At 45.2% G+C, this 15,889-nt stretch overlaps 1 protein-coding gene across 5 annotated transcripts in view; it reads left to right on the top strand.

Annotated features, from left to right (window-relative positions):
- The window catches only part of LOC122844230 (MAP7 domain-containing protein 1-like), a 28,588-nt gene extending 14,359 nt beyond the window's left edge, over nucleotides 1–14,229 (top strand). For 3 of the 5 annotated variants that reach the window (XM_044139485.1, XM_044139484.1, XM_044139489.1), the window contains 13 exons: nucleotides 830–993; nucleotides 1,334–1,442; nucleotides 1,877–1,981; nucleotides 5,384–5,503; nucleotides 7,783–7,904; nucleotides 8,450–8,861; nucleotides 9,265–9,535; nucleotides 10,618–10,798; nucleotides 11,992–12,096; nucleotides 12,167–12,217; nucleotides 12,291–12,345; nucleotides 13,418–13,612; nucleotides 13,693–14,229. In XM_044139485.1, coding sequence (XP_043995420.1) covers nucleotides 830–993; nucleotides 1,334–1,442; nucleotides 1,877–1,981; nucleotides 5,384–5,503; nucleotides 7,783–7,904; nucleotides 8,450–8,861; nucleotides 9,265–9,535; nucleotides 10,618–10,798; nucleotides 11,992–12,096; nucleotides 12,167–12,217; nucleotides 12,291–12,345; nucleotides 13,418–13,612; nucleotides 13,693–13,703 — 1,901 coding nt within the window. In that variant the 3' untranslated portion in view covers nucleotides 13,704–14,229. The remainder of the gene's footprint in view (nucleotides 1–829; nucleotides 994–1,333; nucleotides 1,443–1,876; nucleotides 1,982–5,383; nucleotides 5,504–7,782; nucleotides 7,905–8,449; nucleotides 8,862–9,264; nucleotides 9,536–10,617; nucleotides 10,799–11,991; nucleotides 12,097–12,166; nucleotides 12,218–12,290; nucleotides 12,346–13,417; nucleotides 13,613–13,692) is intronic. The other 2 variants (XM_044139486.1, XM_044139487.1) reach the window with 1 other exon arrangement.
- The last annotated feature ends 1,660 nt before the right edge of the window (nucleotides 14,230–15,889 follow it).

Here is a 15,889-nt window from a genome sequence, read left to right as displayed (position 1 = left end):
AGGCCTTCAGCCAGACTAGATTGATTATTGATTAGTTAGCAGGTGCTCTGTGATCCGCCGCCTGACCTGATTGGCTTTCGCTCAGCCTGCATGTGGAATGGTCTCACCTGGCCGTCTGTGACAGTTTCATGTAGAATATTTTATAATGAGGCAGTGAAGGCCTGACATCATGGAACAGCAGATTAGTAATCAATTAATCACAATTAGTCAATTATTTAAATAATCATCAACTAATTTAGTAATAAATTAACCGCTAACAGGAGTAAACAGTACTGAGGTTTTACTGAAAGGTCATATTCAGGTCAGCAATGAAGCCAAAACTGAACAAAAACAAACATTTAAATTCAGATGAAAACAAACATCTTTATCTGAAAATCTGTTTTATCCAGAATTCCTCTTGTGGCAGTTTTATCTTCACCTGAATGAATCTATTAATCACCTTTTTCTATCCATTTATCAATCAGTTGACCAATAATCAATCAGCCCTGTACTGACATTAGAATGACTTTTTTAAAGGAAACGAAATAAAGAAGGCGGATTGTTTTGGTGCAGAAACAGCATCAGGCTGCAGCGTTAATGTTTCCTGTCAGTTACAACATGTTTTATTCTGAAAGGTCCACAATTTAGAAGCCACTTCCTGGATGGATTTATGTCAGTGAATCATGGTTCTGGTTCTGGTTCTGCTGAGTCTGAAAAATCCACCAAAAATTCCCTAGGAATGTAGAAAGTAAACCAGATGATGTTAATGTGGAGACGACTGGCGCTGGGCTCGGATCAGAGCCTCGGCTGACTTCCTGTTTGTCATGGGCTGTGTGTCTGTGTGCTGCAGCCGCCAAGAAGGCCCAGTGGCTGGAGAAGGAGGAGAAGGCGCGGCGGCTGAGGGAGAGCCAGCTGGAGGAGCGGCGCAGGAAGCTGGAGGAGCAGCGGCTGAAGGCGGAGAAACGCCGCGCGCTGCTGGAGGAGAAGCAGCGGCAGAAACTGGAGAAGAACAAGGTGGAAGCTAATAACCACTGAACAATTTCAACAGAATCAGCACCACTCTCAGTTCAGAACCTTTTAACTGATAATCACAACTTGGTAACGTATTTAGACTTGTAATCTGTTCTTCAGATTGGAGCAAAGTTCATCTTTCCAGAGTTTGTCTGATCATTCATGGAGCTTCTTTAGACAATCGTATTAGCATTAGCCGCTACATGTTTAGCATTCAGATGCTATTTTAGGCTAGCATAGCTTTGCTGATAGGCTAACTCCTTTTAGCACAACTTAAACACAACAAAAACTAACAAAGGTTTAAACTGTCTGGCACGTTAAACTGGGCTGCTGGTTTCCATAGGAACGATACGAAGCGGCCATCAAGAGGTCGACGAAGAAGACGTGGGCGGAGATCCGGCAGCAGCGTTGGTCCTGGGCCGGCGGCCTCAACCAGACATCCCGCAGAGAGAGTGAGTCTCAGAAACCCGACATCCTGCCAGTAACCCGACGCCTGGCGCTGCAGCCGATGCTGCAGCCGATGCTGCAGCCAGGAAACAGTGCATCATGAGGGCGGTGTGCCAGAGATGTTTCTCCTCCTAACTCTCAGAATCCCAGAATGCTTTTGGGCATCAGCTGGTTGAGTCTGAGGTCAGTAGAGAGCAGAGGAACCGACCTCCACCAGCTGCTGGTGATTCTGAATTTGGTGAAATCAGGTTTTAATCCCAACAACCCCAAACCTTCCCAAACTTTCCCAAACTTTCCTCTAACTTCCATCCCAGCTCCCACAGCAGAGTCCAGATTGGCTGAAACACGGCTGGGCTGTCCGGACCCTGGCTGAAGGTGGGCCGGTGTTCTGGCCCCGCCCATGTGAACAGCTGTCTGTGTTGCGTTCTCTCCGGTGCAGGCAGATGCTCGGCCTCCACGGTCAACCTGCCCCGACAGGTGGAGCCTGTCATTAACAACAGGCTGTCCAAGTCCTCTGCCACCCTGTGGAACTCCCCCAACAGAAGTAAGGACGAGCCGACGTCAGCATCCACCAGGCCTTCCTCCTCTCCTCCTCCTCCTCATCCCGCCCTGACCCGGTCTCAGTGCTCGCTGTCGTCTGTGGTGGCCTGCCTGCCTGCCTGCGCTTGGTGACTGGTCATTTACCACCTGCTCCCTCTTGTGTCACGCTCTCGGTCTCGTGTGCATCGTGGGTTTTACTTTGAGTTGGTGGTTTGTCTTGATTTGAGTCCTTTGCATTTTTGATCACCTCTACATCTTTACTGGTGCGTCTGTCTCATGGGTTAATGATGTCACATCCTGCTGTTCACTGAGCGCTCTGTGCTGATGGTGCTGGTGGTGCTGGGTGGTGTTCAGTGTTCACTGTGGAAGATATCACAGTATGTGTTCATGTTTATGAAACCCTTCCATTATATTAATGTTAATAACTGCTATAGTCTCCACTGAGTGGTGGATCGTTTGCTCAAAGCAAAGTTTTACCATTTAAAGAGCTTTCAACTTTTTAACTGAATCACTTTGAAAACAACCAGCTGGTTTTTCTGAGGTTTTATGGCTCTGGAGGACTTTAAAATAAATGTTAATTGCTGTGGTATTTTTAACCACAACAAACTTCTAAATACCTTATATTGGCCACATTTCTCAATCAGTTACACACTTCATATGAAATGCAATATAATGTGGAATTAAAACAAGAAACGTGTCTTTTGGAGGTTCCTTCTGGCTCTAAGTAGGAGAAACATTTGGAGCTTAAGGCCTTTTTAGCAGGCTAACGTAGTAGCAAGCTAAGTGGATATATACAGTTCAACCTTTGGCTCAAAGAAATGTTTTGAGCTTTAAAGAGCTCAGACTAAAGTGTTGTAGAGTGAAAGTTTAACCAAATCATTTTAAAAACAAGAGCCCTGCTTTTGAGCTTTCAGGCTCTGCTACACACTGGAGCAAATGAAAGCATGCTACCTTTAACATGGCAACATGTTTATTTCAAACCACTGTTGAAACAGAGTTCATGGTGTGATTTAGGGAGCTGCCTGTTAGCTGGTAGAAGCAACAAGCGTTGAGCTGCTGCAGCATGCTAACCGGCTAGCTCTGAAAGCTCTGAGCTGAATGTAAGGATGAATTCCTTTCGTAATAATTAATAGATGGCTGGTTGTAGTGCAGCTCCAGCAAACTGACCTGGTTCTCCTGACCCAGTGGAGGCCCGGCGTCCTGCACTGCAGCTCCACTGACCTAAACTAACATCTTACTATTGTCTATCTTATTTTTAATATTTTTGAAGATGTATTTCAACAACTGCTAATCAAGGATACTTTAAACTTCATAAACTCTGAAGGACCAAAGTGCTAAACCAGATCTGTAGTTTGACTAACAATTTTGGAAAAGTTGTCAGATTAAAAACTGAACAAAGAGTTTGATTGTGATCTGTATTTTAATCCAACTCATGGCAACTTTATGAGAATTATCTGAAACATTTACTCTACACAGTAAAAATGATTGGAATAAACTCATTTAATTATGGTTAAACTAGGGGAAATATTCCAGCTACAGTCCCATTTGCAGTATGACCTGGAGCTCACCTGGCTCAGGTGTGTTTTGATCAGGCTGCTTCAGTTCAGCACTGGCTGCATTGTTACCAGTTTTTACACTTTCATCTCATTTAGTCTCATTTGGACTGAAATCCTTGCTGAGTTTAAGGAGCCGTTTGAACAGCACCTGGTCCAGATACGTCTCCTGACGCCTTCAGTCAGAAAGCTGTTAAACTACATAAATTAGCAGCATGGTTTTGATGGATGGATGATGGATGGATGATGGATGGATGATGGATGGATGATGGATGGATGGTGGATGGATGGTGGATGGATGATGGATGGATGGTGGATGGATGGTGGATGGATGATGGATGGATGGTGGATGGATGATGGATGGATGGTGGATGGATGATGGATGGATGGTGGATGGATGATGGATGGATGATGGATGGATGGTGGATGGATGGTGGATGGATGATGGATGGATGGTGGATGGATGATGGATGGATGGTGGATGGATGATGGATGATGGATGGATGGATGATGGATGGATGGATGATGGATGGATGGATGATGGATGGATGATGGATGGATGATGGATGGATGGATGATGGATGGATGGATGATGGATGATGGATGGATGGATGATGGATGGATGGATGATGGATGGATGGATGATGGATGGATGATGGAGGATGGATGATGGATGATGGATGATGGATGGATGGATGATGGATGGATGGATGAATGGATGATGGATGGATGGATGGATGGATGGATGATGGATGGATGGATGGATGGATGGATGGATGGATGATGGATGGATGGATGATGGATGGATGTACCTGCAGAACGGTAAACAGTTGGTCAGCAGCTCTTCCTCGTCCTGCTGACTGTGAGAGGAGGAGGAGGGAAATGTTTGTATCCTAGCAACAGGAGTTAGTGGGTTGTGGGTTATGAAACCCGATGAAGAGCAGACTGTGGTGCTGCTCGTTCGTTCTGCTGGATCTTCCTGTGTGAATCCGGTTTAACGGCCGGATCTAGAAAATAATCTGACTGTAAAAATCTCTGACCGTGTTTCTGATCCACTGACAGGAAACCGTCGTCCATCAGCGCCGTTCTGTTTCCTGTTGCTGCTCTGGAGTCAGAAAAAACTCTTTGAGTGAAGATTAGAACAGTTGTGATGCATTCAGTGGGATCTGATCATTAATCATCCTCAGGCTGAAAACTAACAAGCAAAAACTAACAGAGCCGATTTTATGAAACCAGATTCTTTTCAACCTGAAAGGAAACATTAGCAACAAAAGTTTACCTGTTTCTGGGGCTTAAAGGAAAACTAATGGAGCCAGACTCAGAACCCGGACTGGTTCTGGATCCTGGTTCTTCAGACATCTGGAGGGAAATCTTATCCTGAACTGAGCTGCAAAGAGAAAACCTGGAACATTGAACAACTCTTCACAAAAACACAACAAAGCTTAGAGCGGGGTGTCCAACATGCGGCTGGGGGGCCGTTTGTGGCCAGTTGATGTTTTTACTTTCATTTTATAAAAACAGAAAACATTTCTGCTCATTCACTCACCGAGTCTTTACCTGTACATGAACAGTTAGTTTATTTAGCAAAACCGAGTCGACATTAAGAGCAGATGTGATTGTTGGAATGCTTGTGAAGGGATGAATGTGAAAGGATGAATGTTTGGAAGCTGCAGACTGACTTCAGAGATTCATCACCAACCTCATCATCCTTCTCAGAGGTTCATGTGTTCATGGATTTATAACACATGAAGGAAGCAGAAGCACATCAGCGGTGTGTGTGCGTGTGTTTCTGTTTACGTGTGTGTGTGTGTGTGTGGCGGTGAGCAGTCAGTGATGGCGCCCTCTTGTGTCAGCCCGCAGCCTGCGCCTCAGCCCGTGGGAGAGCCGCATCGTGGAGCGGCTCATGACGCCGACGCTCTCCTTCCTGGCCCGCAGCCGCAGCGCCGCCACGCTGCTGAACAGCAGCGACTCCGGTGAGTGAGAGACGACTGGGTTCTGGTTCTGGTTCTGGTTCTGCCGATTAATCCCGTTTACATCAGAAAAGTAAATATTAAACTAGAAATATTTCACGGCTTGGACCTGTTTTAGTCAGAGGAAGAGCTGGGAGTGTGTGTTTCAGTGTGTGTTTCAGTGTGTTTCAGTGTGTGTTTCAGTGTGTGTTTCAGTGTGTTTCAGTGTGTTTCAGTGTGTGTTTCAGTGTGTGTTTCAGTGTGTTTCAGTGTGTGTTTCAGTGTGTGTTTCAGTGTGTGTTTCAGTGTGTTTCAGTGTGTGTTTCAGTGTGTTTCAGTGTGTTTCAGTGTGTGTTTCAGTGTGTTTCAGTGTGTTTCAGTGTGTGTTTCAGTGTGTGTTTCAGTGTGTTTCAGTGTGTTTCAGTGTGTGTTTCAGTGTGTGTTTCAGTGTGTTTCAGTGTGTGTTTCAGTGTGTTTCAGTGTGTTTCAGTGTGTGTTTCAGTGTGTTTCAGTGTGTTTCAGTGTGTGTTTCAGTGTGTGTTTCAGTGTGTGTTTCAGTGTGTGTTTCAGTGTGTTTCAGTGTGTTTCAGTGTGTTTCAGTGTGTTTCAGTGTGTGTTTCAGTGTGTGTTTCAGTGTGTTTCAGTGTGTTTCAGTGTGTGTTTCAGTGTGTTTCAGTGTGTTTCAGTGTGTTTCAGTGTGTGTTTCAGTGTGTTTCAGTGTGTGTTTCAGTGTGTGTTTCAGTGTGTTTCAGTGTGTTTCAGTGTGTTTCAGTGTGTGTTTCAGTGTGTGTTTCAGTGTGTTTCAGTGTGTTTCAGTGTGTTTCAGTGTGTGTTTCAGTGTGTGTTTCAGTGTGTTTCAGTGTGTGTTTCAGTGTGTGTTTCAGTGTGTTTCAGTGTGTGTTTCAGTGTGTGTTTCAGTGTGTTTCAGTGTGTTTCAGTGTGTGTTTCAGTGTGTTTCAGTGTGTTTCAGTGTGTGTTTCAGTGTGTGTTTCAGTGTGTTTCAGTGTGTTTCAGTGTGTGTTTCAGTGTGTTTCAGTGTGTTTCAGTGTGTGTTTCAGTGTGTTTCAGTGTGTTTCAGTGTGTTTCAGTGTGTTTCAGTGTGTGTTTCAGTGTGTTTCAGTGTGTGTTTCAGTGTGTGTTTCAGTGTGTTTCAGTGTGTGTTTCAGTGTGTTTCAGTGTGTTTCAGTGTGTTTCAGTGTGTTTCAGTGTGTTTCAGTGTGTTTCAGTGTGTTTCAGTGTGTGTTTCAGTGTGTTTCAGTGTGTGTTTCAGTGTGTTTCAGTGTGTGTTTCAGTGTGTTTCAGTGTGTTTCAGTGTGTGTTTCAGTGTGTTTCAGTGTGTTTCAGTGTGTGTTTCAGTGTGTTTCAGTGTGTTTCAGTGTGTGTTTCAGTGTGTTTCAGTGTGTGTTTCAGTGTGTTTCAGTGTGTTTCAGTGTGTTTCAGTGTGTGTTTCAGTGTGTTTCAGTGTGTGTTTCAGTGTCTTTCAGTGTGTTTCAGTGTGTGTTTCAGTGTGTTTCAGTGTGTTTCAGTGTGTGTTTCAGTGTGTTTCAGTGTGTTTCAGTGTGTTTCAGTGTGTGTTTCAGTGTGTGTTTCAGTGTGTTTCAGTGTGTGTTTCAGTGTGTTTCAGTGTGTTTCAGTGTGTGTTTCAGTGTGTTTCAGTGTGTTTCAGTGTGTGTTTCAGTGTGTTTCAGTGTGTTTCAGTGTGTGTTTCAGTGTGTTTCAGTGTGTTTCAGTGTGTTTCAGTGTGTGTTTCAGTGTGTTTCAGTGTGTTTCAGTGTGTTTCAGTGTGTTTCAGTGTGTTTCAGTGTGTGTTTCAGTGTGTTTCAGTGTGTTTCAGTGTGTGTTTCAGTGTGTTTCAGTGTGTTTCAGTGTGTTTCAGTGTGTTTCAGTGTGTTTCAGTGTGTTTCAGTGTGTGTTTCAGTGTGTGTTTCAGTGTGTGTTTCAGTGTGTGTTTCAGTGTGTTTCAGTGTGTGTTTCAGTGTGTTTCAGTGTGTGTTTCAGTGTGTTTCAGTGTGTTTCAGTGTGTTTCAGTGTGTTTCAGTGTGTGTGTTTGCGTGTGTGTGTGTGTGTGTGTCGGTGTGTGTGTTTCAGTGTGTTTCAGTGTGTTTCAGTGTGTTTCTGTGTGTGTTTCAGTGTGTGTTTCAGTGTGTGTTTCAGTGTGTTTCAGTGTGTTTCAGTGTGTGTTTCAGTGTGTGTTTCAGTGTGTGTTTCAGTGTGTTTCAGTGTGTGTTTCAGTGTGTGTTTCAGTGTGTGTTTCAGTGTGTTTCAGTGTGTTTCAGTGTGTTTCTGTGTGTTTCCTCCTCCAGTCTCTCTCAGCCCGTTCACCAGTTGCTCCCATCAGAACCAGAGCTCCGCTGAGCGTTGGAGGGTTTCGTCCGCCAGCACGCCGGACATCACGCAGAGGCAGCGGCGACGCAACTCCACGCCGGTGAGCCAGGGGTCAGAGGTCATTTCTGAAATGTTGAAAGTGCCTGTTGCTGCTGCTTGAATAATTAGAGGCTGCAACTTTCTGAGCGATTAACTCAAAACATGTTGAATCAGCTGTTGCTATGGCAACACACACATTGCCATTAGACCGGCGCATATTTACATCTAACTTGTCCCAATAAGATATTAATCAATTAATCACATGATAGATTGAAATCAATAATTTCTATTCTGATTATTAGTTTTTGAAGTCATTTTTGCTAACAGAGATTTAATAATCTATTTTATTTATGTTTGATTTTTATTTCCGTTTAATTTATTAGTTTTGCTTGTTCTATTTTGGATACATTTCAAATTTTTCAGTGTTAAGAGTTTATTTCAAAGTTAAAGTTTATTATTCATATTTTACTAGAGACGTTGAACCTGCATTATTATATCATTATCAATATATCAATAAAAATGGTCTCAAAAATCCAAATTATTGTTAATCACAATGATTACTGGGTCAATTGATCGGTCCTCTGTGCACGCTGCTGCCCCCTGCAGGTGGACAAGAAGAAGAAGGAGAAGAAGGACAAGGAGAGAGAGAACGAGAAGGAGAAGAACGCGCTCGCCAAGGAAAGAGTGCAGAAGAAGAGACAGATGACATCATCAGCGAGCGCCAGCGTCTCCAGGTACCGACCGGATCCGGAACGTCTTCCTTCATCCTCCTCTCTGCTCCGTAGCGCCCCCCGGGCCAGGAACCGGCCCCCGTCTCCGGCCCCCAGGAGCCGCCCGCTGTCCCCTCTGGTGCCGGCCTCCAAGCCGCCCCCGGGCAAGAAGATGCCCTCGGCCGCCACCAAGCCCCGCCCCAAACGGGCCCAGACGCCTGCCAGAGTGCAGCCACAGGCCGTGACCGCTGTTACCGTGGAAACCAGGGAGGAGACTCAGCTCACCGATGGCTCAGAGGAGAAAAACAGTAGGTTACCACAGCGATATACACTGTAAACACAGATAAGTTAGCAGAACTCAAACTCAGAGTTTATAAACTTAAAATCATAAGTTTATTTAAATTACATTTTTTATAAAACTTTTACGTTTTTATTCCATTTTAAAAATTTTAGATCTGCAAGACTTCATTGTTTTCAACAGAACTCAAAAAACTAATAATGATAAAATGTTTCTATTGTAATTGTTTTAAGTGCAGAAAAATCCAACATTCTGACTTTCATCAAAGCACAAAACGTAACGTAAAGTAAAGATTATAAAGACTGAGAAGCCAATCAGGGAGCTGGATGTTTTTGCAGCTTTCAGACAGACCCAATCAAACGCTCACAGAGGAGGAGTTTTCCTCTGACATCATTTCCTGTGTTTCTCCTCAGGCTGCAGCGTCGTTCCCGCCATCGTAGTTTCCTCTGTCCCGCTCACGCCTCCGTCCCTCAGCCCGCCCGTCGTAGCGTCGCAGCCCGCTGCTGCCACCGCTCCCGTCGGCGCCGTGTCCGCCCCGGCTGCGCCGCCGCCGCCCAGCAAGCCGTCGGCCGGCACCAACGACCCGGAGGAGGCGGCGCGCGTTCTGGCGGAGAAACGGCGTCAGGCCCGGGAGCAGCGGGAGCGGGAGGAGCGGGAACGGCTGGAGCAGGAGCGCCGCAACAGGTGAGGATGACATCATCACAGAGAGGATGACATCAGCAGGTCCGGACTGACCTGGGTGGCGTTTATGTCTGTCTTCAGGAGACTTTGACTAGGACAGGGAAGGAAAACCATGTTAATGTTAAACGTACTGTTTAACATAATATGACACACTTCAACAACACTCTGCGGTTCAAATCCAAATATTTTTTAAAGTTTGCTGTTCCTGTGAGGTTAAAATTATAACAGCTGATATGATGTAAGCTAATTCCAAATGCTGCTAATGCTAGACATGCTATGCTACACATTCAGTAGCTCAGTAACGATGAAGCATCTGGTGTTGACTTGCAGTGATGGGGCCCAGATGAAAATCTGCCCAGGGCCCCGGAGCGATTTGGGCCGGCCCTGTGTTACATGCTCACACTTTGCTTCTTCCTCCTGATTGTTTATTTTTGTTTTATTGTTGGCACCTTTGACGGTCCACCGGTGGGGGCGGGGCTCAGCCAGCCCAGGTGGTTTTAGTGCGGGAAGGATCAGGATGAACAAGAGTACCTTCACCTCGGGACGGATCCACCCAGAGGGCAGCGTCGGACGTTTCGGCCGGGAGGAAGTTTGTCTTCGTTTGTTTTGATTTGATTTTGGAAAACCGGCTGGACGCTAGGAATCTTAGCACTGGGGGGTTACAGGCCTGCCAAGACCAACCACCAACGAAATCACCAGAGGTGGGGGTTTTAAGGAAAAGAGAAAACTATATATATATATTTAAAGACAAAGAAAACATAAAAACTATTAAACGAAGCGCCTGATGCATGAGGGCTCACCATTCTCCATGGATGCCATCTGGTCGAGGAACATGACCTACTGATGGGACGGCTAAGGGAAGCCCCCACCACACTGTGTGCTCCGTCAGGTGCCCGTTTTGTTTCCTTTACTCTGTTTGCTTTTGTTTAAATCATTACGCACTTAATGTTGCGGCCCCTCTCTCCCGTAATCGGTATAAAAGACATAAGAACGAGCCAGGGGGAGGGGAGCGGGACGTAACACCCGTCAGAGCGGAGATCAGGTTTTATCCCAGCGTTGGCCTGAAGCCGCTCTCTGCTCCTCAGGCTCCTGCGGGAGGAAGCGGCGGCCCGTGACGCCGAGGAGAGGAGGCGGCGCGAAGAGGAGGCGCGCTTTATGGAGGAGCAGCAGCGCCTCCGGGACGAAGCTCAGCGCGCCGAGGAAGAGGAGGAGGAGCAGAGGAAGGCCAAGGCCGAGCAGGAGGAGAACGAGAAGCTGCAGAGGCAGGTGGGTTCCTGCCGAGATGCTGCCCCCTGCTGGCTGTGGAAGCTAATGGAGACTTTAGGATGTTTTCCACCAAGAACCTCTGAAGACACTGAGAGCAACTTCCTTCTTCACCAGATGGAATCAAGATGGAGACAAGATTTTAGTGTTGGAGCATTTCTCTTTTGTCTTAAAGACCACAAGACATTTCTGCTGCCAGCGCAGGAGGTGGGCAATCCAGGTCCGCAAGGGCCGGTTTCCTGCAACTCTTGGATGTGTCCCAGGTTGAACCCGCTGGAGTCAAACAGCTGAATCTCCTCCTAAGAGCCGCCAGGTTCTCCAGGTCGTTCTAATGACCTCATTATTTGACTCAGGTGTGTTGAAGCAGGTCACATCGAACGGTTGCAAGATTCGAAACTGGGAGTTGCTCACCCCTAAACAAGCGTTGGGCTAGCATGTTGGTTTAGCTAGCATGTTGGCATTCTGACATATTTACCCAGAATGCCGAGGTTTGGAGGACCAGAGTTTGATTTCTCCATTTTAACCTGACTCCAGTCCGTTTGCCCAGAAAGTCCAGTTCGGTTGGTGAGGTCTGAATGCTAGTCAACCTCTGACCTCTGACCTCTGACCTCTGGTCCTCTAAACCTTGGTCTGGGTTCGGTTTGAATGTGAACACCAAGAGAACCGGAGACCCCTCCAAAAGCAGGAAGTGGACTACAGCGCAGGGCATTCTGGGTAAAAACAACCAAAGCTATGGTGCTAGCCTAGCGCTAGCAGCAGAAATGTCTCCTGGTCTTTAGAAATCCTCCAACATTAAATCTGCCTCCGGTGCATCAGGCGTCGATTGAAGATTTAATCTCAGCAGGTTTTTTTTGGAAACTTTTCAGAGTTTATGTTTCTGACTTTTGTGGCCAGTTGGGAGGTTTGTAAATTATTTTTTGACCACATTTTAGAGCTTCAAACATCAAATTGAGATAAATTTTTGTTTTTGACTAAGTTGCAAGACATTTTTAGTAATTATTTTGTCTCTACTTTTGCAAGAAATAAATCATGTATATTTTTACAAAACGATCAAGTCGACTTTGTTGAAAAGGTTTGTTGGAATAGAAGGCCGAGACGCTGACCTTCAGCTCAGAGCTGCGGCGTCTGCTGCCCCCTGCTGGCTGCAGGTTGAGCTGTTCAGAGCGTCTCCTCTGGTTTGTGTCTCTGTCCGGCAGAGAGACGAGGCCGAGGCCAAGGCCCGCGAGGAGGCGGAGCGTCAGCGCGAGGAGAGGGAGAAGCACTTCCTGAAGGAGGAGCGGGAGCGGCTGGAGAGGAAGAAGGTGAGGGAAAGTTCATGTCGTCACGGCGCGGTGCTGTGAGCGGTGAGCTGATGTGATCTGGTGTTGGCAGCGCCTGGAGGAGATCATGAAGCGGACCCGCAGGAGCGACGCCGGAGAAAAGGTTGGTGTGATCCGCCCCGAGTCACCGCTTGTTGAGGCGTAAAAACACAACGCTGCTGTTGTTCCGTCCTCAGAAGGACGTCAGAGCGCCGCCGCAGGTCAACGGCTCCGAGCCCAACCAAGGTCACGGTAAGGTCACCGCATGACACCACGTTACAGGATGACTCCTCCTCGTTTGGTTTCCGAAACAAAAAAACCAAAACTGAACTCAGAAAATCAAAATTAACCTGGTAAAGATCAGCAGCTGGATGCAACAGAGCTGAAAACAAACAGTATCTTACCTCCAACTGCAACAAAACGACACTGAGGCACAGAAACTGGTAAAAACGTCTCTGGATTCGATTAAATCCACAATAGAAACATTAAAAATGATTATTAAAATGAAACAGTCAACCACAATATGATAGTTTGACTGAAAACTAAAAGTCTTAGATTTCCTGGATTTTAAAAAATTCACTAAAATAAACCAAAAACACAACATGCAGTAAATAGAGAGAAATACTTTATTTAGTAAAAGTAATGGGAGCAAAATAAGATATTACTAACATGATCATAAAGGAGCCAACAGTTACATTATGGCAAGAAAAAATCGATATATCAGTGTGACGTTTGGCAAGACGAGTTTATTTTTATATCGCAGAAAACATCAGAAACACAAAAAGAAAAACATGAGAACAATTTTACAGTTGAAACTTTAAATAAGAAATCTTCAATCTGACATCATAAAACATGTTTATTTAATATTACACCTTATTTTAGGCTTTTCATATCAAATAGGAAATTTATTAAAAATCAGTAAAAATAAAAAGCTGCATTTATTTCTGCCATCTGTGTTTCGGTTTAAAAACACAAACTGCAGCTTTTCTCCACGTTGTTGATAAAAATACATAAAATTCATAGTTTCTATAAATATATTGTTTTTAAACATATGAACTTTATGTGCATCACTGTCATTTGCTTTCTTTTATGTTATAAAATTCAATAAAAATATTTCTTCAAACTTTATGTTACAACTTTTATAAAGTTGACCTTGAACTAAAGAGAATTTATAATATTTTTTTTATTTTAGTATCTCAATTAGAGTTAATAATAATAAATGATAAAAAATAATGTGTAAATAATAGTATGAAATTATTTTATTAATGATAAAAGTATAATTATGAATCATTAATAGTAACAATAATAAATGATGTCTCTGCAGCTGCTGCCCTCCTGCTGGGCCCCGGGCCCCCGGCCCCTGGCGCCCCTCTGACCGGCCCTGTGGCCGTGAACGGCGTCCAGCCCACCTCGCATCAGAACGGCGTCTCAGCCAATGGCGAGCTGGAGCGCCGTGCCTTTGAGGGGGCGGAGCCTTACCTGAGGAAGGCGGGCGCCATGAAGCCGCAGCATGTGGCAGGTAGCCAATCAGAGTGCAGCTTTCACCAGGTATAAGAAAAAGTGAACAAACTCATCATCCTCTCTGATGTCTACCTGCAGAGGTTCTGTGAATCGCCATGGAGACCGCCGGGAGGCCACGCCCCCCTGACGCCTCGCCCCCCCCGAGGCCACAACCCTCAGACCAGCAGAGGGCCAAACACGGAGAAACTGAAACTTTAAAACTTTGTTTCACTTCCTGTTCCAGCACCAGAGAGGTTTTCCTTCCTGCTGCAGCCGTTCGGTCTCGTGTGCAGCTGATTGGCCGAAACCCGACCAAATGACTGCAGCTGATTGGCCGGATTGCCCCTCCTTATCTGACCCTGGGGCAGCAGCAGTGGCTCCTATTATTATTCTGCAGTTGTTCCTGTCTTCTTCAGTTCTACCGTGTGTGTGTGTGTGTGTGTGTGTGTGTGTGTGTGTGTGCGTGCGTGCGTGCGTGCGTGCGTGCGTGCGTGCGTGCGTGCGTGTGCGTGTGTGTGTGTGTGTGTGTGTGTGTGTGCGTGTTTCTGTTGTTATTTAAGCCGCTCATGTAAATGTCAAACCGGCGGCTGCTTCCTGCTTCCTGTTCAGGACTAATAAAGCTTTGAGGAAACGGAGCCAAGCTGCCTGCTTCTGTTCTCACCCTGATGATGTCATCACGGTGACATCATAAGGTTCCAGGTGGTTCTGGACAGAGCCGCCCGTTATTCAGCAGGAACCCCGGCTGGTGGAGTTGCTGCAGATCATGCACGGGGCGACAGTGGAGAGGAGAACAGGAAGGAACCTCCAGCAGAACCAGAACCAGCATCAGAGTTTAGAGCGAACAGAACCAGAACCACAAAACCAGGTGCAGCTTCATCAACTGATGTGTTAAATATAGATATAATAATAAATAGTAACTGATGCTGATGAGCGAAGCAGGAAGAATCAGAAATATCATTTCATATTTTTATCGGGTTCATGAAGTTGGGTGACATCAGCGGTTCTGGTCTTTTTTATTCAGCCAGACGGGAGTTTCAGAATCCCGGACCACAGGGAGAACCTGAAGGCAGCAGCAGATCAGCTGATTGGCTCCTCCGCGATGACGTCACACTCTGAAAAGCTCATTTTACATTCACGCTATTTAACTGTAGTGTGACAAAAACTCCAGCAGGTGGCAGCACCAGCCTGTTGACAAGTTTTTTCTACAGAGAAATCGTCCAGAACTATTTTAGAACGCAGATTGTCTTCAGTCAGAAGCGTCTTCAGAATCGCTGTGATACAGACTGCTACAGGAGAGATCCTTCTGTTGTGCAGCAAAACCTCTTCACATAAAATAATATGAATTACAGCAATATTTAAATTAATCTCTCTTTGGGATCAATTAAATAAAAAAAAAAATAGAAATGTGTTTATTGCCCCACTGTGGGGTATTTCAGGGCAATAAGTGTTCATCAGTGCTTTGACATAAAAAGCAAAGTTTGAGGATCTTTAAGTTTGAAAGTTTTGTAATTCATTTATTATAAATACAGTAAAGATTTTAGTTTTTGTTGCTGAAATCGTAATTTTGTTTGTAGACCAACAGAACCAAAAACATTCAACCCGAAAAGTCCAGAACCTGAAAACGATTCTTTATTGAAGCTAACAACCGAGACTCTTCAGCACCAACGTTAACTTATTTTACCACCATTAATTTACAAAAATTAAACATTGAAACATACGAGTCAATAAATCCTCAGAGACCGTTCAGTCCAGACCAGCTGATAAACCGGCTGGAAGAGAACAATTGACCATAAATAAATTCAGTTTATCATAAATAAATTCAGGTTGTTATGAATAACAAAGCAGTTTTAGTCGCTGTTCTGACGCATCACTGGATGCGGTTTGTGATGTTTTCTCCTTTCAGGTTCTTAGTTGTGTTTCGTGAAGCTGCAGGATTCACTCCTCTTCCTCCTCCAGGTGAGGTCATGGTGACCTCTGACCTCATTCAGAACGCAGCCGCTGATGCTGCAGACAATTTAATGCTTGGAGGCAAACAGCTAAAAGTCCCAGAGCTTCATTCAACTCGTTGCTCAGTGTGCTGAGGCTGTGGCTGCAGACTGCCGCTCAGCTGCCACAGACAAACATTCCTGTCATGTTAGCATTCATTCAGAAATGTTGCCGTTTTGAACTAAAAATTTGGTTGGCATGAAAAATCTTTAAGAATCTTTAATTTAAAGCTGTGTATGCTCTATGATCATCAGTGTCTTTATTTCCACCGGTTGGAGCTGCGCTGCATTAACGCCTCATAAGATCCGCA

This window comes from Gambusia affinis, linkage group LG14 (assembly GCF_019740435.1).
Source record: "Gambusia affinis linkage group LG14, SWU_Gaff_1.0, whole genome shotgun sequence".
NCBI classification, from domain to species: Eukaryota; Metazoa; Chordata; class Actinopteri; order Cyprinodontiformes; family Poeciliidae; genus Gambusia; species Gambusia affinis.
This window is presented reverse-complemented; position numbering and strand designations above follow the sequence as displayed.